Raw genomic sequence first — 22,956 nt, 5'->3', positions numbered from 1 at the left:
TCACCACTCTTATTATCTGTGTCACATTAATTAAGTCGTAACTCAAACTTAACACAAACAACATGCCATATCATTATTTGGCTTTTTATTTAACCTATTTTCTTCACAGGCTTGGTCCCATTCAGGTACGTGTTCCATTAGATGAGCTGAAGAACACAACCTGAAATGCTTTCCTTAAGATTATATAGAGAAGTAGCATCTGCGACTTGGCACACATGGATGGAGGCAAAATTGAAACTGGTTTAAAATTAAACTCCAACACAGGAGCACTTGAGGTCACACATATGCAGTCTTTTCATTTGATTTGGTGTAGCTCACCAACGAGCGCTCTCACCGGTCTGTTTGATTGTGACGAGCGATGAAGTACTTTTTTCCACAGATGATGTCACATTTGGAAAGCGTTTTAATCAAGCTGTGCAGCCCTGCGAGGTGTAGCCTTTAAGAACCTCAATTACATGGAAAATGCATCTTGTACCTCAGTTAAAGAGGACAAATGCTTCCAGTGTGTATTTATACTTTAAGGAGTTTAACTTATTTGAACTTGTACTCTGTGCAGGGTGCTACGTACTGAACAGACCTGCGGAGGTGGTTGTTACCTTATCTGACATGACATTCAGTCTTGAGCTCTCGCCCCCCTACGTTTGTGCAATAATGTAGAACATTTAATGTGCTGTAAAATCTGAGTTTTTGCATCTGTTATCTACATAATCACAAGCATTGCCCAACACCCTAAAATGTGTTTAATTTCAGCTCCTAAATTCATTTTTTTTGTGCCTTTTAATTAGGACGACAGCACAATCCAAGTATATAATGCAACTGAAGCACTGACACAACACTGTACCCTGAATCTAAAACAAATTAACTTTATCTCTTTGCAGGCAAAGTCTGTCCATCGAGGGGTTCAGCTGTGATATTATTCTGAACACACACTTCAGCCAGAAAGTCTTCTCTGCTTCAAAGCTAGCCAACACGTCCACTCCCAGAGGCCTGTTCTCAGCAGAGAGGTGCAGTCCGTATTCTCTGTGTCAGACATTTGGACTGGAGGACGCATGCAGGACCACAGAAGAGAACGATGCCAAACAGGTGTGTATGCTTTGATTCCATGAGAAACAAGTGCAATACAAATGCATTGTTTTTCACGCTGTTGTTATTGTATATCATAGGTCATATAGGGCATTAAACTAACTTCTTTTAAACCCTCGTTCACTTTCTGTGCACACTCAGTTACTGAAAAATGTCATTAGTCCACTAGATCAGCATATAAACACAGCTTGTGGTGGTTGCTACAATAAATTGTGTGAAGGACGGTATTAGCCATAAGTTCGATGGTCTCCTCAGGTTTAGTTGTTAATGTGCAAAAGATGCAACAAAAAGTCCATTATCACAAATTGGGAGACTTGTGTCAGTATTCATATAATTAATATGGCTTTAGTCCTCACGTTTTATTTTATGTTGAATTCATATTAAAACACAGGTGCAAGTGTGAAACATCAGTTTCACTTCTCAGTGTTTATTTGTACAAAGAATAATAAATAGTCTCGTTGTAGCGCTCAACCCACATCAGTCAGCCACAGGTGCATTCAGTCTGTACACTGAGAATATCATCAGCGGTTGGCTCACATGCATGTTTGATTTCCTCTGAATCTCAGTTGCCACAAGCAAATACTAATAAATTAACCAATAAATTACCTCTGGTCATGTCTGAGAAACAACACACCCTCTTTTGAAAGGAGTGAATGATGTAAAAAAAGTTGATCCTCATGGGAATGACTGCTCATACCCAAGATTTGTACTGTCAGACAATATGCAAATAGTTTGTAATGGTGTAAACAGTAAGTGAAATAAGTACTGTGTTTTGTATGTTGCACAGTTGTGGCTATTGACTTAAAAAAATTGAGAGGATAGGAAGAAAAACAACTCTCATGTTATTTTACACTGCAACTAACAATTATTGTCACTATCGACATTGATTATTTTATCTTTAAGTACCTTAATCATTTGTTTCAAATAACCAGCAGGCCAAGACTCAAAGAAAGTCTTAAATGATATCAAACTCAATAAAACACCAGTAAATTAATCATACTTGAGAAGATGAAGCAAGCATTGTTTTTGCTGAAAAGAGACTTATTATGCTCAATTTCAGGTTCATAATTTTGTCTTGGATTTCTACTAGAATAGGTTTACGCTCGAAAAAAAACCTGGTTTTAGCTCCTGTCTCTTTGAGAACCTCCTTTCTAAATACCCACTATTCTCTGATTGGTCAGCACACACACGCCTGACCCAGCACTGGTAGCAACAACAGAACGTGGTGTGATGTGTCTGGACTCAGCATGACGTGGTGACGTAGTGTGATGTCACAAAGTCTATAAAATGACAAAGGAAAGGGAAAGAGCATAATAGGTCTCCTTAAAAAAATTGACGAATCGCTTATAAAAACACTTGCAAATGAATATGCTGATAAGCTAGTTGATTAATTGACTAAATGTTGAATGTGAAATACAAAATCAAAAATTATGTAATTTTGTTTTCCTCTCTTTTTCCATTTCAGGTTGCAGCCCTCGATGCTCTGTGCAGTTACGGAGGTTCAGGAGGTTTGACGAGACACTGCCTCTCCCTCCTGGAAGCTATTGAGGGGCTGGGCCAGGCTGGCTCTGTGGGGCAGGACGTGGAGGTGGTGGTTCAGAGAGTTTATTCCATCCCAGTGCCTGACTGCTCTCCCATGACCATCCTTAAACCCAGAGTTCCCTCCAGGTCTTCCACAACTCCTCCTTCTGCAGAAAAGGGCAAAACCAGGTACTATTAGACAGGCTTATAATGAGCCACCCAGTGCGACATTTGGTTTGTCACTTGATGTTAAAATACAGTGAATCATATTTCAGCTGCTGTGAATGTTTCTCTCCCACAACATGAATTATTCTTTTTTGGGAAAAAAACAAAACATGCATGCTGGTCTTCTTGGTCTCAGACCTTGCATGCTTCTCCTTGGTGGCACAGTGTGAGTCTCAGTGGTGGAGCTATTGTTCACAGCACAGCAAGCCCCCACAAAGTGCTCACGCTGTCTCCAGCCATATGGCATTGTTTGACAAAGGACACAAACATTTCTAATTGAATCCAGCCGCTCAGTGAGTGATTCAGGCCAATTCTCAGGGAAGACAACACGATGTTTTCAGTATTTCGTGCACCAGCAAGCTAGAGTTGAATCGATGCCCACTTGTTCACCACTGGGTGGAACAGGTTTGCAACAGCCTCTATTACCTTAATGCTCAAAAGTAAACCGCAAGTATATACAGCTCTGTTTTATGTGGGTGTTGAAATGTCATCATGTCTTATTCTCAGCATTTAAAAACTGTACAGTTGTGTGGAATGAGGTCAGATTTGTTGCAGCTTTGCTTACTTTATCATAATGTGAACCCATAAACGTATTAATATTAATTGTAAAACAATAACATTTATTAGAGCTGAAGTAAGTAAGTGATTAGTAGACCTTCTTCATCATACATGATGGTAAGCTCAATATCTTTCGGTTTTTGACTGTTGTTCGACTAAACAGGACATTTTAAGATGTTACCTTGTGCTGTAGGAGCCATAAACAAGAAAATACAATACTGGCATATCATAGCTTTATAGATTGTTATGGTGACAGTGTTGGCCTGTTTGTCTACTCTTTGTCAAGGGTAGTCATTTAATTCAGTATTGATTTGAGTCACTGGGTAGCTGGAAGCTATTGAAAGAACTGCAGTTATTTTCTTTTCAAGTATGTATGTAAATCACATTACAGGATGATGGGACTAGGAAACATTTTCTTGGGGTAAAAATGTGTAAAGTTGTGGACTGTGAAGCCAAAATAAACTAAAAGACACTAAAAAGTGCAGCAGAGCTGAGGGGGAACTGCAGAGTGGAATGATATTACTCTGTAGGGTTGTCACTGTTCAGGGTAAATGCTGGTATGACTGTTGTGAATGAAAGGAGTGACATTTCAGGGACCAGGCCTAAAGGGTTATGTCTGTCTCATTAAGGACACTGTCTCATGAAGCAAGCGAAACAATCATAAGACTATGCTGATGTTGTAATTGAGTCTGCCTCTTTTAAATGCTCACGTATAACCAATACTTGTTTGTTGAATATTAAATAAATTACAGGAGCGACAAAAACAGCTCCTACCCTACCGCTGTCTACATACATACATTTAAGCTGTGGTAAATGATCTTTTTGACATGGAGAGGAGGGATGGGATTGCTGACTGCAAAACAAACAGGAAGTTGGCTGAAACGATGACAGCACCTATGGCAGCTTTTAGCCTGGCCCCGTCCTCTTCTTCTGTTGAGTTTTATGGCGGTTGACATCAGCAAGTGTCGCATTAACGTCACGTGTTGGACTGTCCCTTGTTCCATTTATTGTGGCATTGCTGTGGCATGTGTGAAACAGCGAAAAGCACTAGCTGTGCCAGAAAGATTATCCTAGTAATTTAGCGAGAACTATGTGTGAAAGAGGCTTATGACTGATCTATTTCAAGTCATTGTTTTTCCCCTTTGTTGATACAAGAATATTGATTGGTGCTGCTTTAGAATATTCCGACTCTAAGTCTTATCACGACAAAAATAATGATGAAACAAGAGCATATTTTGATCCATTGAGGTGTAGTCTGAGTCATATCAATAGTTAACTGTTGTTTAAAGACTTGCAGTGTGAGCTGTTCAGAGCTTCCTGTGTCATTGAAACGTCTCATAAGTTTACTCGAGTGGTCTTGTGAAAGTTAATGAATCAGTGAATGTTCTACTTGAAGCAAATCCAGCAAGCCTGACCTTTAGTTGCCTGGCCCTCCCCGGGGCTCGTTGTTTTTGTCCTTTGCTGACTAATAAAAGAAAAGGATTGGTTTCTCTGAGCGCAGCGGTCCGAGGGGGCGCTCTGTGGTGAGGGGAGGAGAGCCCCGGTCAGCTGACAAGCTAACTGACTAAACGAGCAGCATTGAGTGTAATATGACACTTGGTCCCGCCATGCTGCCTCTCCAGCTGGTAAACAAACGCCGCCCTCTGACCGGAAACACTCCTGCCCTTCCCTCCGGTTCTCTAGAACTCAACCAGATTCAACAGGCTGGGCTGGTAGTGAAATGATGGAGGTGGAGTGGAGGTTAGGAGGTTATCACGAGGACTCAAGTTCAGAATATCTGGTTGACCCTGACCACTTGTTGAGAGACTTTGAACATTGTCTCGAAAGTTTTATTTTTAGTCTAAATCCTAAATTTGAATTATTTGTCTAGAATATAATAAGATACAAAAGTGCCCAACACTTCTGTCATTTCTCAGCCTTTTTATGAGAGGTTGTGGTTTGAATTGCTGCTCAGGAATAACAACTTATCGCACCATGTGTCTCTTATAGTACTTTTCCAGGATGCATGCCTGCTCTGTGGAGAGGAGGGTAGTTTACTTGGCAGTTCACTGGCTCCATTCTGAATAAAGACAAGGACAGTTTGTACCTCTCATGTTGTGTCCCCAGCCTCTATGACTCACTCCACTGGTCAGCATGCTTATTTGATCCTTTTGTTGTTTTGCCTCTGCGTTAACACACACACACACACACCCACGGGAGAGAGGCCAGTATGATATTTACGCCTGAAGAAGATGTTAAGTTCCCGTAAATTCGGAATAGAATAAACAAGAAGATTAACTGTTTGCAGGAAGTGAGGAGAGGCTAGTTGTTTTTTTTTTTTCCTTCCCTCAGTGGAGAGGGAACACAATGTGCTGCGAGGATCTAGTTACAACCATGTTTATCACTCTGCCTGCACTGATTGGTGGACAACACATAGGAAGGAATCCCGCCTGTCCACCCCCCACCAATGAGGCCTCTCTGCTGTATTCTTAATGTGTGGGTCACTTACTTAGTGTGTTGCCAAGTAATGTGCATGTGCGTGGGCTAGCATGCGCACACAGTGTGACTGTGAGTGTGTGTGTGTGTGTGTGTGTGTGTGTGTGTGGAGTAGCTTGTGTGTTTGCACAGGCTCAGTGGATCGTAGTTCCTGGAAGAAAACCTGAGTTGCTGAGAATTCTGTGATGGCTCACAATAACAAATTCCTGAAAGCGGCCTGTGACTGAAAGCGGCCAATGGCTGGGGGTTTTGGGGAGTAAGGGGTCGCTGTTGGAGGAAGTGGGGCTCTGAACGGCAGAAAAGAGGAACTAAGCGGGGGGAGCTGGTTGTTTATGTCAAGCTGGCACCACCAAATGTCTCATCAACCTTTTCTTCTCTTTCTGTCAAGTGGCATATCGCATTTCATTCCAAGTTTTATCAAGTTCAGACAAGCTCCACAAGTGGAAGTGTATATTTATCCCCACCGAATGCAAGTCTTGCAGCTGTTTATTGGAGGCAAATATTGGTTTATTGGTTTAACCCTGTACATGTTTATAAAATGTAAGAATATGTGTGACAAAATGTATTCTTTATTGTATATAATAAATAAATAATGGAAAATAATGTTAATACTCACTAGAGCACCAGATGTATATTAATCTGCATCTATTTCCCCTGTTTGCTCCCAAGGAAGCCACGTGTAATCTGATAACTTGCCTCCAATGATGTCACTCAGTGGATAAGTTCCACTGTGGGTAATGTTGGCGCCATGTTTCTAAAAGGAACACCTAGCATTGCACTATAGCACTGTTGGAATCATTAAAGTCAGTTTAAAATACGATTATTATTTTTATGCCACATATTTTTCTTCCTTTTTCATAACGTGGTGCTTAAATTACCCACAATGCAATTTAGCAACTGGATGACATCACTGGAGACAGGTTATCAGATTATGCGTGGCTTCCTCTGGAGCCGCAGAAGGTTTTACTCTACCGTTTCAAATATGCAGTTGTTTTCCCCAAGACCTGTAGATACACTTGAATGTGTAAAATAGTTGAAGTTACCCTCAAACCATTTCCTTTGGTTGTACCAAGGGTTTGCATTTGCGTTAATCATAATCTTGACAGACTGTAGTGTCTAAAAAAAAAACATAAAAAACACGTTATATGTTAATAGCTTCTTGTTGGCTTGAAAGGATTAGTTGAGAATTTGGTTGAGTCAATCATCTGAAGTTTCCAACAATTTTAACATTCAATTATTTGTCAATCATTCATCGAACACAAAAAAGGCCAATAGGTTTAGTGTACTTAAATGTGTAAATTAGCTGCTTTTCTCTGTGTAACATCACTCTAAATTTAATGTCTGTGGGTTTTGGACTGTCAGTCACAGTAGATAAATATTTTCCTCCTGTTTTGATGTTATACAGACTAAACAATGCATCTAAAATAACTGTTGAGCCCCATTGGTTGCAAGTATTTGTGTTTTTCTGCAACAGGGTTCATTGTAGGACAGAAGCCTGTTACTTTGATTTGTGTGTGGAAAGGAAGTGGAAGTGTTTGCTAATTAGGAATTATATTTTCCATGGTGCATTTTCTTGTCTTACTTGACAAAGGGTTCAATGTCACCTTGCTCTGATCAATACATATCTTTGTCCTGATGTCTGTTCCTGTTGCAGTCTGAACTTTGTGTTTATAACCATAAACACAACTTTTCTGTTCATAACCACAGTTTATAACCATAAACACAAAGACCACAGAAAACATTTGTCTCACCTCTGTATGTTCAACATTCCTTGTTGTTTTAACAAGATGTAGTTTAGGTCTGATTTTGGATTGCGAATAAAGCAAACAACCGAGAATAATCTTGGTTAAAAAGTTGGCCTTCACCACCAAAAGTCATGTCAGGAATGTTATTTAGATATCTATTTCCAGGTCTCTGAGAACAAACACAGACCGACCCCATGTTTACCAACAGAGGACATTTATAGGCCCAGTCAGGTGGTTGAAAACAGTCTCCAAACTTTCCCAACGTCTGAGATGTGCGCATGCACGCACATGCATGATGGGCAGGCTGACAGTCCTCCTCCCTCACTCCTGTTTTTCATCCTCCTCCTCCTCCTCCTCCTACTCTTCCTCCCTGGCCGTTGCTTGTCTAACCAGGGGATATGAACTCCACTGTTTACTCTCAGGGCTGGTACGAGGCTGTGTCTGGGCTTGACTGACTCAGATACTGGAGCCTATAGCAGTTCCTGCTCCTTGCTCACTGGGAGCAGCAGAGTGCAGGAATACACAGACGTTCACTGCCTCATAACTTTGTAGGTCAAAGGGCTTTTCTGTCAGCAGCAGCCGGTCAAACCAGCCAGCAGCACTAACACTTCCATATGTCAGCACTGAGCCTTAACTGTGTATTGTTATTGTCACACTCGGAGCAGAGGTGTTTCATTGTTATAAATACTTAATTGTATAAATGACATGTTATTTATTTAGAGTTATTCATGAGGGTGTCTTTTAGAAATAGAGGCATTTGTATATTGTAAACATTCATCCCCAGTAGATCACACGTGTAGCCAGGACAAAAGCTGCATACAAGGACAAGGAGATCGGTTTCGGCAAACCAAGAATCAGTCATCAAAGTCATCAGTACACCCACTCCCTCAATTACACATTGGCTCAACCGAACATTACACAGAATTTGAACAAGGGAGCTGGCAGTGTACAGTTCGTTCAATGTGGCAGATAGCTGATTCAAACATTTACGTTCACACAAACAGCTTGTCTGGATAATGTTCCAGATAAGTTCGGGGTGTGATCTTGTGTTAATGCATGTGTGAAAACAGCCTATGTTGGTGAAGGTAACTTTTGAGAGCTTTAAATATTCAGTGTCCATAAGTGCTTCCTTCAAAAAATCTAGGTATTTTTCAATGAAACACCAATGATACCAAGGTAGTCTGGCTATCTTGGCACAACAAGCTAACAGTTGCTACAGGTGTGGATGGATAAACAGAATACAGTCAACAATGGTTAGCAGTGATACTCTGGTGATATGCCACGCTTATTTGTTGGGAGTATGAATTCTTACATAGCTGCTGCTCAGCTAATGTAGCATAACATGGAGCTTTATGCGCCTTACTCCTGTTATACCTTTTGCTGTAGTAACTTTTATTACTATTTGCATTCTGTTTATGTTTCTTTTTTATACATTTTATCACTTCAAACATTTTATTGCTTTTAGACCTTTTACTGCAGTTACAGTCTCTTCATATCTTTATTACTTATGTATACTTATTTACTATGTTCTGTAGAAGAGCCTCACAGCCAAAGGCTTTCACACAAATGTACTTTTACAACTGGAGGGACAATAAACATCTTCAATCTTGAATCTAAAGAACCCTAACCCATGTTGAGGAGGAGGAAGAGGAGAAGAAGGTTGAGGAGGATGTCACTGTGGCTGCCATGACTCACATGCTAACTATCAAGTATGGTCTCCCCAGATCACAATAGATTGGAAAGGTTTATGTAACTGCCCCCCAGTTCATGATGAGTCATTGAAAAAAATAAACATATCAAGAGTGAAGGATTTTGACATGCGAGACCTTTTTGTTATTTATTTCACAAAACAGGAGTGAACAGTTGATACAAAGATGGGGTTAAGACACACTAAACAGATTTTTTTGTTTCAGTCTGTCTTTAACTAAATTAAACGTTCTGTTTTCGTGTTTTTTTCCCAGACTCTGTGTGCTTGTCCAGGACAGCTACGGGATGTTCAGCGTGGTCCAGCTCCATCTCCTGCCCCACAAGGACGACCTCCACCAGTACTGCCGCATGTGGCAGGGGAGGACCTGTGTGCTGACAGGCATTAACGTGGTGCAGCGGGTCACTCGAGAGAGGTGAGAGCCACGCACGCTCTTCTGTGTGCATGTACCCATGCCTCCTAGTCTGGTCAGCTTTTATCTGAATATCATATCACAGCCATGAGTAGACCATTACTAATTTGTGATATGGATTTCTGCTCTATGCGAGGTAATCTTATCTTACTATTTAGCCACCTGGGATGACAGCCCTGAGTAAATGCCTATGATAGATGTGTCCTGATATCAAATGCTAGTATTAAAGCCTTAGGGCCTTTTGCTAAAGAGGCACTGAGCCTCAAGCTAAACCGCAACACATTTGCATATTGGCGTTAAGTGCTGTCAGTGTGAATCTCCATCATATAAAACACAGCTAAGTATATCTTCGAATGCCTTTCCCACACATTAACACCCGCAAACAATACAATAAGAATTTAAAGTCTGCACTCATATGCACCTGATTATGCTCAGCTGCCAGCAGTGCAACTGTGTTTACATGTAAAGTGATACCGAGGCACACACTCTCTGTCCCTTGTGAGTTTCCATAGCCAGGATCCAAGATTAGAAGCAGTTAGAAGAACTGACATGGGAACATTTAGAGACTGGCTGGGGGTATGTTTACATCTTTGGTATTTTCAATGCCACCGCAGCCTATAATGTCTCTGGAGGTTGTCTGTGGCCGCACCGTGATGGATGGCCTATCTTCAGTGCTGGCACATGGGCTATCCTATTAGCTCCAGTGGAAAAACACGTGTCTCTGGTTGGGATAAATTAGGCATTCATTTTTTTCCATAGATTCTTAGAACCAGTAAATATTTGAAGTCTAAGTGTGTCATAATAATCCATACCTTAAAGGAATAGTTTGACAGTTATACGCTTATTTGCATGTTTGCTGAGAATAAGCTGAGAAGATTGAAACCACACTCAAGCTACAGCCAGGAGACTGTTAGCTCAGTTCAACAGCTGGCCTGGCTCTGCCCAGAGGTTAGATAAATGTATATCCAGCTCCTCTAAAGCTCACTAATTAACATAACTGTAATGACAAAACTTGAGGAAGTGAGTCTGCCAAGAAATAGTTTGACATTAACCCTCCCCCTTAAAGCACAAATGGTTGTTTTCAAGCTTTGGATTGTATATAGATTAAACAAACAAGATATAACATGTTAATAAGTGAGCTTTAGTAGGTGGATTTTCAGAGGCAGGCTGGCTGTTTTTTCCCTGATTTCAGTATGTATGCCAAGCTATACAAAATTTCTCCTGACTGCAGCTTCAATGGACGGATATAGTGGGGATGACGTATTTAACCGAAAAGCCGATTGCATTATTCAGTTGGGTTTTGGGTTTGTTGCAGTTTATGATACTGATAATAAGATAATATTTGCTAATAAACTTTTATGATTTTTTTTTTTCTAACCACAGACCTTATTTCAGGCATCTAAACAAAAACCCATTCGGATAACCTTTCAACTTCTAGAGGAGACAGCCATAAGTACAAAAATGCTAACTCATTTCTGGGATCTAGGGCTCATTCCTGCAGCGCTCACTAAGAGTAAAAGCAAATAATTAAATTTCCTGAAGTCAAACTATTTCTTGAGCAGTATCAGTCTGTGAGGGGTGTGGGGTTTCTGAACAAATACTCAGAAGCCACCCTGGCACCTGTGTGAATAGTGTTTCCTATCAGTATTGGCTGGAGAGGAGCTAGGGAACTAGTTTCATAAGAAAATTTCTGCCTCTTGGAAGTACGCCAACTAAAGAGAAAACGAAAACTTGTGTTTTAAATTATTGATCATCACCTCTGCTCTGAATTACAGTGACTCCAAACTACAGCTGCACCTTAAAACATCTAAAAGGCTGCATTAACATGTGCCCAACAAGTGTATAAACTCAGTATCACAGTCACAATGAGTTCAATGAGTCCTCTTAGTGTTGGCGTTGCTCATCTGTGAGCAGGCCCTCACTGGACCTGACTGGGCTGCAGAACTGGTTCCACACAAAGAAACCCTGTGATTACAGGCTGACTAACAGGTTGTTAACCACTGGCTGATAGGACAGCACATACATGGATGAATAAGTAACATTTACCAGCCACTCTGAACTCAACAAGCGCTTCTTAGAAGAGAGACAATGAATCAGGAGATTGACATGTCCTGTCCGAGTTGCTACTTGATCATTTAATAATTTAATCCATACTTCCAGTCTCTGTTTGACCAGAATGAATCACCATAATAGCACATAGAGTACGGGCTAATTTCAATCTGTTGTTACTGAGATTAAGAAGATGGTGAGAGACTATACTATTAGAACTTGCTGTTTAAGTCACTTCTCAACCTTGTTATTCTTGCACTACAATGATATTGTGATTAACTTAGGGTGTGAACTGTTTCCCACCATTCAGTAACTCAAAACCTGCTTCTTCTTCTTTTTTTTCTTTTTTTTTGTATGTCTGCTCTGCCAGCCCGAGCATGCTCTGTGTTACAGTAATGTTCAGTGACGTTAAAACAAGCTCTGTCTGAACAGATTCATATTTCACTGGTAGTGAAACTGGCTGTAAAATCTCTTTATCTTCCCAGAAGTCCTTTATTTGCTTGTTTCTTCTCCCTCTCCCCCCTTTTCAGTGCCCCCATCCTTACTTGTTTCTTTCCCCTCTTTTTTGTTTCACCCTCAGGCGCACCAGGCTTTTCAGCTTGATAGACAGTCTGTGGCCCCCAGTGATGCCTGTTAAAGATCATGGAAACACACCCTGTATGTCCAGTGTAAGTTTTTGACACAGCAGGAATCCTGCATCTTTTGGGAATGTATTCTCATTTTTTTTACAAAAGCAACTGAAGCTGCAGCTAATGATTCTTTTCATGAATTAGTCATCTGCTGACTATTTTCTTGAGGGATTATTTGGCATTTAAAACATCAGGAACTTTATAAAAATGATTGCCTGTTACAATGTCTGAAAGCTGGAGGTAATGATATCAAATGGCATCTTTTGTGAAACTAAGTTTGGTATATTTGCACAAAAAGTGACTTTTTGTAAATTCTTATTGGAGACGCTGATTAGTTTTCCTAATTCTAAGGATTACTGACTAATCCTTTCAACTGTAATAGGATTATACCTACAGTAGATTCATTTAAATATGGAATACAGTTTTCACCTTTTGATCTGGCTGAATTATCACTTCGCTACATGTTGCATCGTGTTCATGTTAGCTGACTTAGATCATAAACACTAATGAGACAGAGTATCTGGGTCTGAAAAGTGAAGCCACTGCTGAAGTGCCTAAAAAATAAGCATTCTTGCCAACTCAACTGGTTACAAAAAGGAGATGTCTTTAGGCTTATGAGAAAATGACCCCACTTCTCACTCAATTTATTATCTCAGGAAACTGTTTCCTGGTGTGTTTATGGTCTCAATCGCTGGTTTCAAGTCTTTGTCAATACAGCACAATGTTAATTTTTTTAAACTTTAAGCGTGAAATAGATGGAAAAAGCTGGATGTAATTTTTGGTGTGGCTAACTTGTGACTGACGTGTCGCTACCACTGCGTGTCTCGGGTTGTCAGTGAGTTCCAATAAGGACATTCTTGACCACTGCGTCAAAATATGGTCACTTCTGGCTTAAAACAAACAAACAAAACAGACGGTGACAGTCATAATGCTAAACTTGAAAACAGTCGTCATGATGTCTCACCACCACATCTCCATAAATTGCTGAACAAATCTGAGATATAGGCATGGATTCAGTCTGGAAAACAGGCTAACATTGTTTCAAGCTGTAGTTTCTTTGAAGGCCTCTGCTAACACTATGGAGTAATTTCTATTTCATTTATTTATTTTGTCTCAAGCACATGCACGCACACGTAGTTGATGCAATAAACAGTCACACCAGTGTTTTCAAACATGACAATATGCAGATTTCTTTGGGAAAACGGGCTTTGCAGATGTTTTATGGTGAGTGAACAAACATCAAAGAAACAAGTTTGTTAGACATTTAGGATGCACAAAATGTGTGTTGGTATTTAACGCTTAATGTAATGGGGTGGTTTACAAGAAAAATCCACAGTGCACCTTTAAGGTTCAGCTTTTTATTTAAATCAAATCAAAATGTACTATTACTGCAGTAGTAACAGAGCTGAGCCAAGTGTAAAAGAAAGTATTTATTTATGCAAGAGCTGGAAGGTATGGTGGCCCTGAGAGCACAATAAACAGCTATTTCCAGAACACATGGAGATAAACAAAAAAACACTACAATAAAGAAAACATTTTGATCCATTCAACAAAGAAAAAGCTGGATTGAAATAAAACATGGGCAAAATAAAACTTTATGCAAATTCAGAAAAAAACACTGAAATCTGTTTTCCTGAAGTGTAGAAAAAGTATGTCTGTTATGACCTCAGGATAAAGAATAGCTCAGTCTGTGTAATTTGACATGAGAGTTAGTAATCAATATATCTTGGTGTTGCAGGAAAGTAGATCTGCAGGTCCAGCTCCAAGTTTCTGCTACCTTCTGTCTGGTCAGGAGAACTCGGTTGAACCCGTTGAGGGGCATACTGTGTCCCCGCTTTACCTTCCACCAACAACACAAACGTTACGAGACATACTGCAGGTGAACAGTTTGCCTCACACACACACAAAATGCAAAAAGAAATCTGCTGATTGTGATATCTTATCTCCAGCAGGTTGATCTCAAACGTGTTTTTTTTTTCCTTTTTTATTAGACTGAGCTTAAAAGCTGTCGCTGCAGTTTTATTGCCACTGTCATATACAAGAGAATTTTGCAGGTAAGTTTGTCTTTTTCAATCATCCCCATAAAACTGTCTGAAGAACATAAAAACATTGCACCCTTTAGAGCTTCTCTGTCGTCTTTTTGGGATCTTTTTTGCCAACAAATTGATAAGATTGAGCTCTGACGTAGAGGGCAGTGTTCATATTGCTGTGTGTATGACTGTCGGGCGTTCTTCATCATTGATTGGTGAGACCTTTAAACTTTGACCAAGATGAGATAGCAGCTCAGAACAAAGTGGTGGACTTTGCCACACACTCACACCACTGAAACTCAGATACAGCTTATACTGTTGAACTAGTAACCACCATTGTGTGTCACTTGTGAATGAATAATCTCATCAAAGCAGATTATTCTTAAACATAAAAGAAGACTCGTGTCTAGTTTGTGCATTTTAAGCTTGTGTTACATGATATTTCCTTTAAGTTGGCTCTTTCTAGGTCACTCTGGGTGCATGTTTCTAAGAAATTATCTTCCTTTGTGTCTTGGTTGCTATTTCAGAGCAGTGATGTAGGACAGGGTGAGGTTTGCTTGGTGCTGACAGACCCCAGTCTTCAGGAGGAGCAGCCTGAGAGGCCGTGCAGGCGAACAGTGGCCCTATGTGTGAACACTTCCTGCGTGCTCACTTCCTCTGTCCTCGAAGCACTAAAATCCCCTGCCGCCTGTCGCATGTCATTCAGAGATGCCATCAGAGAACATGGTAGAGCTTAACTGTGACCTGACGTGCCATTCAACCACTATCTCATAAGGTGTTTTATCTTGTAGGACTGTGTATACATGTGACAAAAAGGGAAAGTAAATAAGAACATATACTCACAAAAAAGTCTGATGTACTTGTACTATTTCCATTTTTTGCTGCTTTATACTTTTACTTTAATATATTTAAAAAGGAAAATATTTAAAAAATGTTAAACCACTATATTAATCTGAAAGCTATAGTTGTTAGTTAGCAGTGGCGGTAAAAGTACTCAGATCTTTCACCTAAATAAAGCGGCAAATACAATAATGTAAAACATACTCAATTAGAAGTTTTAAAATCCTGCATTTAAAGTATTGGTTGCACAGTAAAGTGTTCCATGTGCCTGATATTTTATTATGCATCACATTATTATATTGTTTAAGCAGCTTTAATTGCTTTCATTTTAAAATAATGATTTGAAATGGTTGTTTTTAGTGACGAACATGCAGAGAACAAGGCTTCGTGGCTCATTTGTTTGTTTAGCACAACTTTTTTGTTCAGGTTCACTCTTACTGCTGCCTTAGCTTTGTTAGAAGCAGCAGCTGTTGAGCTGTTGTCAGCAAAATAAATTCAAAGTCTCAATGTTCACTACCTGCTCAGCACCAAAAGCAGAGAGACATAAAGACTAGCTGGTGTGGAGTGGAGCATTTAGTAGCTAAACAGCTGAATATTTTCCTCAGGAACAAAAATCAAGTTAGCCATGTCAACTTAAAGACTATTATATGTGAATGTTGCCCAAGTAACCTAAAAAATAAGTTGTTGCAGTTCAGGCAAATATTAGAGAAAAAATACAAAAAAAATTAATACAAATTTGGTGTAGCAGAAATGTATGACTTTAGTTAACCTGTGAACCTGTATGTTTAAAAACTCAACTACAGAACTGTATGTAAAGTAGTTAATAGTAGTTTCACCTCAGTCAGCTGAAATTGTCAAATTCCGTTTACACACTGTTAAGTGTTAAAGTTGCAATAACCCTTCACTCTGCTCATCGGATGGTCCAATTACATGTATTGGAAAAACTTCAAACTTCAGTGTGTTCATGAGCTTTCAAGCCATAAAGTGGAAACAACATAGACGAAAAAAAAGACATCAGTGCATTTAAAAAACTTGTTGATAGCTGTTTGATGTTTGAAGCTTCGTCTTACAAAATGATTTTGTCCCAGCAGAGTCATTGCTGCACTAGTGCATTCCCCCAAACCACAAAATATTCCTTTACCTGACTTGTTATCATGGTTAATGCTAATAAATAACTATTCAAACTAATCGAGGTCACTCTGTGGGGAGAGCGACTAACAGTTACAACCCTTATACCATATTACAAATTGCATGTGTTCAATGTCAATCAAACATTTACTTTCATCCAACATATTTCTGTATATATGACGTCAGAGTTGGCTTTAGGCGCTTTTGCTCTGACTGAAGGGGATGTTCAATCAACTGCCACTCGATTGCATTACAACCAGCTTTTATCAGTTGAGTTTTCTTGAGGCCTGATTTGAAGAAGAATGTGTGGGATAAAAAAGATGTTATCTCTGGTTGTTATTTGGATATTTTCTATCAAGCGGAACACTCTTCTAAGAATGATTTTGAATGGTGAAATTGTACTTTCTACATTGTTGCACTGGTACTTTTACTTAAGTAAAGAATCTGAGTACTTCCTCCACCATTGCACCCAAACTTGTCTGCTAGCTTGGGAATAAACTAAATCAGCATCAGATTTTTACAATAAACATTTCCTTTGTAATACCACTTAAATTTTAAATGTCCAAATCTAGGTGTCGTTCTGTGTGTGGAGCAGTCGGTTGTTGAGGTTTGCCCCGTGGCTCCTGAAGTCAACTCCTCAGCCAGGCCAAACTCACATTCACAGTCACTATCTGAGCCTGAGGCAAAGACCCTGCCCCAACCTGTGAGACTGGATCCTGTGAGTCCTGAGATAACACCCAACTCCCTCTGCTCTCTCACAGGTCAGTCCCCCCACCCCTTCACAGACGCCTGCGGTTTCCCTGTAACTCGCCTCATCTGAAGTGATTCCTGCTGAACATGCCCGATGTGTTGTTCTGCAAGGGGGGGAGGAAAACCACTTGTTTTTTCATACACAAGTTTACAGCTCAGCCAGAGGCCTTGATGTGGCTTCAAGGCTTCACTTTCTGCTGTTTGTTATTCAGTGTATTCCAGCTGTCATTGTTTGGGACTATGAAATACAAACACATGAAAATTTGCTGGATTTCTTACAATTCCCATGTCAGTTTGAATTGAGATGAATGTGCCTGCTCCCCATATGGCTTTACATTTCAGATGAGGGTGCAGTAACATTGTAAAATGAAGTTTGAAGTGACATAGGAGTCAGGTTGCATGCTTCTTTAGATTTTTAAGCTTTATTGCCACAGGTATGTGTATATTTTAAAAAAAACAAAAACTTTTCAAGTATAGAAGAACTGCTGCTGCTTTTGATCAACTCCATTTCCTAAAAGTATCTGTTTTGTATTTCTTTGCTTTCTTTGATTCCTTTTCTGTTATGTAAATGTGGTGCACAAAGGAGCGACCTGAATCAGATAATAATCTGCACCTGTCGACTTTGTGTCACAGTTGAGGGCAAAGATCAAACTGTGAACCCTCTAGTTTCAGGCCTCTCTGGCCCTACGTGTTTGGTCAGGTGGCTGAAAAAATAAAACAAACTTATCGTGTCTTGCACTTGTGCGCAAATACTATCTTCTGGAAATTACCAGTGGAAAAAAAAAGGGCAGAGAGCGGATTGTACAAAATCGATTTATCTCTGTTAAACGCAGTATCTTATTTAAGGTTTATGTTTGTGTTTGTTAGGCAGCAGCTCTGGTTGTTAAGTAAGATGGTGTTTAGGCAGGGAGTACTGTGTTGCATTTATCACTGCAATCTTAGATAAAAACTGAAAAGGGATGTGTTTATCTCACACCCTCACCCGTCACAAACATACACACACAATCCTGTGCGTAGACGATTCGACCGCGTTCCTTCTAGTTAGGCGTCAATGCGTCTTCCTGCTGAAAATATCTAAAAATATAAATGAACAATTAAAAAATATGTTGTCCCAAGAGAGCTCAGTCACCATGTAGAATAGTACAATGTGCATAGATGTTTTCCAATGATGATTTTGTGAGATGATATTAAACTTGAATAGTTTTGTTTTTGTCTGCAGGAGTGATAGTGGGTGTGGATGAAAACACTGCTTACTCCTGGCCCACCTGCAACCACTGTGGGAGTGACAACTTGGAGATGTTGGCTGACAGAGCGTAAGTTCTCGAGTTTTAATCAAAATGGCCCCATTTTGTTTAAACCTCATGGAAATCATAACTTTATTCTTTGGTTTTCTTTCCACAGTGAAAACTTTCTCTGTGTTTCTTGCAAGGCGGTGGTGGACAGGCCAAACACGAGGATCCAACTGGAAGTGTTCCTGAGTTCTTCGTTAACGAATTGCACTTTAAAAGTTAAGGTGAGAACAGTCTCATTATTTTACATGTATTTCAGTATCAATATGTTGATGTCCACTGTATGGTGAGTCAATCTTAATAAATCAAGTGCATGTTTTAAAGGAATAGTTCAACATTTTTGGAAAAGCCCTTTGCTCATTAGATGAGAAGATTGATACTAATCCCATGTCTCGACAGTATATATAAAGCTACCACTAGTAGCTAGTAAGCTTAGTTTAGAAAAATGAATGGAAGCGAGGGAAAACTGCTAGAAAAAAAACAGCACCTCTCGGTAACACGTTATATCTCTTTGGTTTAATCTGTACAAAAGCCAGAGCATGAGAGTGATGATTTCCGGGGGTTATGTGTCAGACTATTTCTTGGTTGGGACAAATAACTTCCTTGAGTCTCCAGTGACTTCCTGGCAACTTCTCCCACACTTCAGAGGTGTGAACAGTCAAATTTTGTTACATTTGGACAGAGCCAGGCTAGCTGTGTCTCTGCTTTTTAGTCTTTGTGCCAAAATAATCCTCTGCCGGTTGTAGTGTAGGCCAAGTAAATATACTGATTATTATATTGTTATCTTGATATGAGACCATATATCGTCTGAATGCCAATTTATATTTGCAAGTAGGCTGTACCGTAACCTACGCAAGTGGCCTATGCCGTCGTGAGCATTTATAGATGTGCGATCAGTGTGTTTACTAGGGAGACAACCATTCATAATCCCGTTTTAGCACCTCCGCTAAGCATATTGTCGTCATACTTCCCTTTACCCTCTTAGTTGTTATATCCACATTACTGGTGATATTTATCAAAAAACTTGTTGTGTTCATATTTTGTGGAAATACCAATAGTCATGCCTGTAATATTGATACAATATTGATATTGAGGTATTGATTAAAGAATATTGGGATATCTGATTTTGTAAGCAGGTCAGGTTATTTATGAAGTTCTTTTGAGGAGATTTTTAAATATGGAGATATATATTATGTATAGTGATACAGCTTTAAAAATATTGCAAAATTATTTTAAGGCCATATCAGCTCGGATTGTATCAGTGATCAGAGAGCTGGTTTTTTGAGTGGGTGTGCTGCATCAAACCTTCTGACTAACAAACCTGTCTAGACTATAAGAAGAAGATTTAAAAAAATAATCATCAAACATCAAAAGGTCAAGGAAATAAAAAAATAAAATAAAAAATCTGCATGACACCATTTTTATTACATAAAACCTGCCTCGACTTATCAGAAAACAAAGTGAGCCAAAGTGATAAAACTATCAGTGTTCCTCTTATCAGCCGATTAATAATTTAACCCATTTCACTAGACTGTGACTCACCAGCGAGCACATTATGTTTGCACTGCATTTGTGTTTACAACATCAAGATGATGATTAAAAGGACATTAACGGGCCGCCGCCTTCTTTATCTCTCCGACAGCTGCAGCAAAAGACGATCATGTCCATCTTGAACACTGCAGCACTGGAGGGCACTGAGGTATGTTTGCGTTTTACAAACGGTTACATAACGCTGGGGCTGAACTGCACAGTGCATTGATCTTCTGTCAATATGTTCTTAAAGCACAGTCATCTGCACATCTCAGCCTGTTCTGTGCTGAACAATAAGAATCCCAGAGTCAAAATAATGACATAATCTTCCACCACCTCCTGTATTTAGTGATGTTTTTAAGTTTGCATGAAGATGGTGGAGTTCTAAATCTTTATGTAAGCGTTAATGCTCTTTAAATGGGGAACTGATGGGTGCAGAATAAACAAGAAATACTGCTGATCAATGTGCAAAGGCCAGCACCTTGAGTGCACTCAAATAATCTTGCAGCATAATCAGATTAAAAGTCTTGCAAGTTGTGTTTTTTTCCATGTGTGTTCAGGTAGGGGAAGAAGGTTTAATGGACCTACAACAGTCTCAACAAGTAGCGTGTTTTAAAGTTTTATGTTTCAGTTCCCAGGTTACGATGTGGAGAATGTCCTGGGAAAAGAGGTTGGTCCCCTCGCCGTGTACGTCCGAGTCGTCACCAGGAAACCTGCCCTCTGGATCGGCCTGGAAGAGATCAGCCTGTGAGGCTGTCAAGGCGATGATATCAATCCTCAGGCTTCAGCTGGCTCCAAGGATCTGCACACTAGGACTTGTCGGCCTGAGCCAGTTCAGCCTCTCCCCCCCCCCCCCTTCTGAAGGCCTCCTTGACAGCTTCAGGCTGTGCTGGGCTGCAAGAAGACAAGGTCTTGTTTGTGTTAATGATATGTGAGCCTGAGGACCAGGAGTTGACAGCCCAAGGGTAGACCAGTGGCATGCAGTGTGTCAAAGCAGCCCACGTGGTTCATCAGATGGGTTGTGACTTTTTTTGACTATAAACAGATTTTGTGCGCAGAAAGAAACTTATTTTTCCAACTCATCTACCTCTGTATTTAAGATTACTAACAATATGTGTCAATAAAAGCTGTACTTTTGCTGACTTTGCTTTCTATTTCCTGTTGCACTTCTTGTGAGAGCACACTCCCCCTCGACACAACTTTAACCTCTCTATGCAAAAGAGCACTCACAGACGGGGCGACTTCTGCTCATTTTTCAGCAATTTTATTATAGATTCCATAACAAATATTTTCAAGGTTTCATACAAACTATATAAAAGATCATGCTCTGGCTCTTATACAAAGTTTGGAATTATAAAACATGTACCATATCAGGTATAACATCATGTAAATGCAGTGGTAAAATAATTTAATACAGAGAGAAAAATTCCCACAAAAATATGGCAGCAACATCATATACTTTTTCCAGTGCCATTATGGTAAGCTTAAAAATACATCTGGTACAGATGGTAAAAACAAGAAGTCTGTTGAGGTATGTCTCCTAAAACTCAGTTCATAGGATTAATGAGTCTGTCACCGGCTCTCTGCACTCGAGGAGCCCGCAAAGGTGGAGTTGGGCATCTGTTTGAAGAAATCTCTGAGCCCGCTGAGCTCCCTGGTTAGCTGCTCGATGGTTTTATGAAGCCTGTCGTTCTCTGAGCTGAGTTCAAGCAACTTCTGCTGCATCTCCAAGTTGCGCATCTTGGCTTTGTCCCTGCTTTTCCTCACTGCAATGTTATTCCTCTCTCGCCTCTGCCGGTACTCCATGCTGAACCTGTCCACCGACTTCTTCGACTTCTCCCTCCCCATCTTTCGCGGGGAGGACTTGGCCGAGCTCCCGTTGGAGGAGACGGGCTCCGGGGTGGTGGGGGGAGTCGGCTGCCCCGTGGGGAGGCTGACGGAGGTCTGCGCGCAGGTCTCGATCTGCGAGGGCAGGGACGAGGACATGTCGCTGTCGCTCCAGTCGGACTCCTGCTTGATGGGCGCGTTGAACGCCCCCTTCTCCAGCACGCCGTCCGCTCTCCTCTCCGCTGTGTAGGCGGCTGACAGCTGCTGCATGGCGCCGGGCTGCAGGGAGCTCTGCATGGTGTAGAAGTCCACCTTCTCCTGCTTCACGGTGTTGAACAGGTCGAGGAAGAGCTCGTCGTTGCACAGCTCCAGGTTCGGCACGGCTGTCATCGACTCGATGTACTGGCTGAAGTCGATGGCGCTCTCGTCGTCGTACATGGCAGGGGCGGTGCTCAGCTCCACCATGGTGCCGTCCTCGGCCGCGCCGTCGCCCCTGCTGCCCGGCTTGCAGCCCCCCTGTTGCGGGCCACCCAGCTTGGTGCTCTCGTAGAAGTTAGCAGGCTCCATCGCCCAACTCATGTTGCATTGTGGAGACACGCAGTGAGAGTCCAGGCTGTATATGTCACACATGAATCCACGTGGTGAAGGAAGTAAATAAAGGTGTTAAAAAAGTGAACCCACAGGTGTGACAGCACAGTAACAACTTCAGGCTCGTTGCACGCGCACTCCCCTTTTTTTTTTTTTTAAAGTAGCTTTTTGTTTTTTGTTGTTTTATCCCTGGGTGTTGACTGTCAGGCTCCTGTCATTGAAAACACTCACACACTTCTCTGAGGCATCTCAACTTTCGCGGAGTGTTTTGTATGGTTCGCCCTCTGACGTCACAAGTGCCGCCCTCCCACGAGCCAGTCAAGGCAAAACGGGGGTCACGTGGTGTGCCTTAACTTCCCATTTGAGGAGAGAGGGGGCGTGCTGCTCCTGACACCCACTTCTTACTACGACTGTATGAATGGCTCACAGTTGTTTACATACTTCAGCCTCCGGGTGTCTTGGATTAGGATTAATTTTCCCAGTGATGTCTGCCTCAAACGGTTCTGGGAGATCATTTACTTAAATAAACGTAGCAGTATTACACCGTGAAATTACTCCATTACACATGGAAG

General features: G+C 40.8%; 2 protein-coding genes across 8 annotated transcripts in view; one reads left to right on the top strand and one right to left on the bottom strand.

Annotated features, from left to right (window-relative positions):
- The window catches only part of spidr (scaffold protein involved in DNA repair), a 34,933-nt gene extending 13,817 nt beyond the window's left edge, over positions 1–21,116 (top strand). For 5 of the 7 annotated variants that reach the window (XM_030402066.1, XM_030402064.1, XM_030402068.1 and 2 more), the window contains 12 exons: positions 879–1,083; positions 2,549–2,793; positions 9,569–9,727; positions 12,354–12,441; positions 14,141–14,281; positions 14,394–14,456; positions 14,960–15,158; positions 16,973–17,161; positions 18,370–18,463; positions 18,552–18,663; positions 20,082–20,138; positions 20,601–21,116. In XM_030402066.1, the coding sequence (XP_030257926.1) occupies positions 879–1,083; positions 2,549–2,793; positions 9,569–9,727; positions 12,354–12,441; positions 14,141–14,281; positions 14,394–14,456; positions 14,960–15,158; positions 16,973–17,161; positions 18,370–18,463; positions 18,552–18,663; positions 20,082–20,138; positions 20,601–20,720 (1,672 nt within the window). In that variant the 3' untranslated portion in view covers positions 20,721–21,116. The other 2 variants (XM_030402069.1, XM_030402070.1) reach the window with 2 other exon arrangements.
- A 95-nt stretch (positions 21,117–21,211) lies between these two features.
- On the bottom strand, positions 21,212–22,612 carry cebpd (CCAAT enhancer binding protein delta). The gene has a single exon (XM_030402077.1). The coding sequence runs from the start codon at positions 22,424–22,426 to the stop codon at positions 21,542–21,544; it is 885 nt and encodes a 294-aa protein (XP_030257937.1). The 5' UTR covers positions 22,427–22,612; the 3' UTR covers positions 21,212–21,541.
- Between the last annotated feature and the right edge of the window lie 344 nt (positions 22,613–22,956).

The sequence above is a fragment of the Sparus aurata genome, chromosome 21, assembly GCF_900880675.1.
Source record: "Sparus aurata chromosome 21, fSpaAur1.1, whole genome shotgun sequence".
Taxonomy (NCBI): Eukaryota; Metazoa; Chordata; class Actinopteri; order Spariformes; family Sparidae; genus Sparus; species Sparus aurata.
The sequence above is the reverse complement of the archived record's forward strand: the minus strand, read 5'-3'. Positions and strand labels throughout refer to the sequence as shown.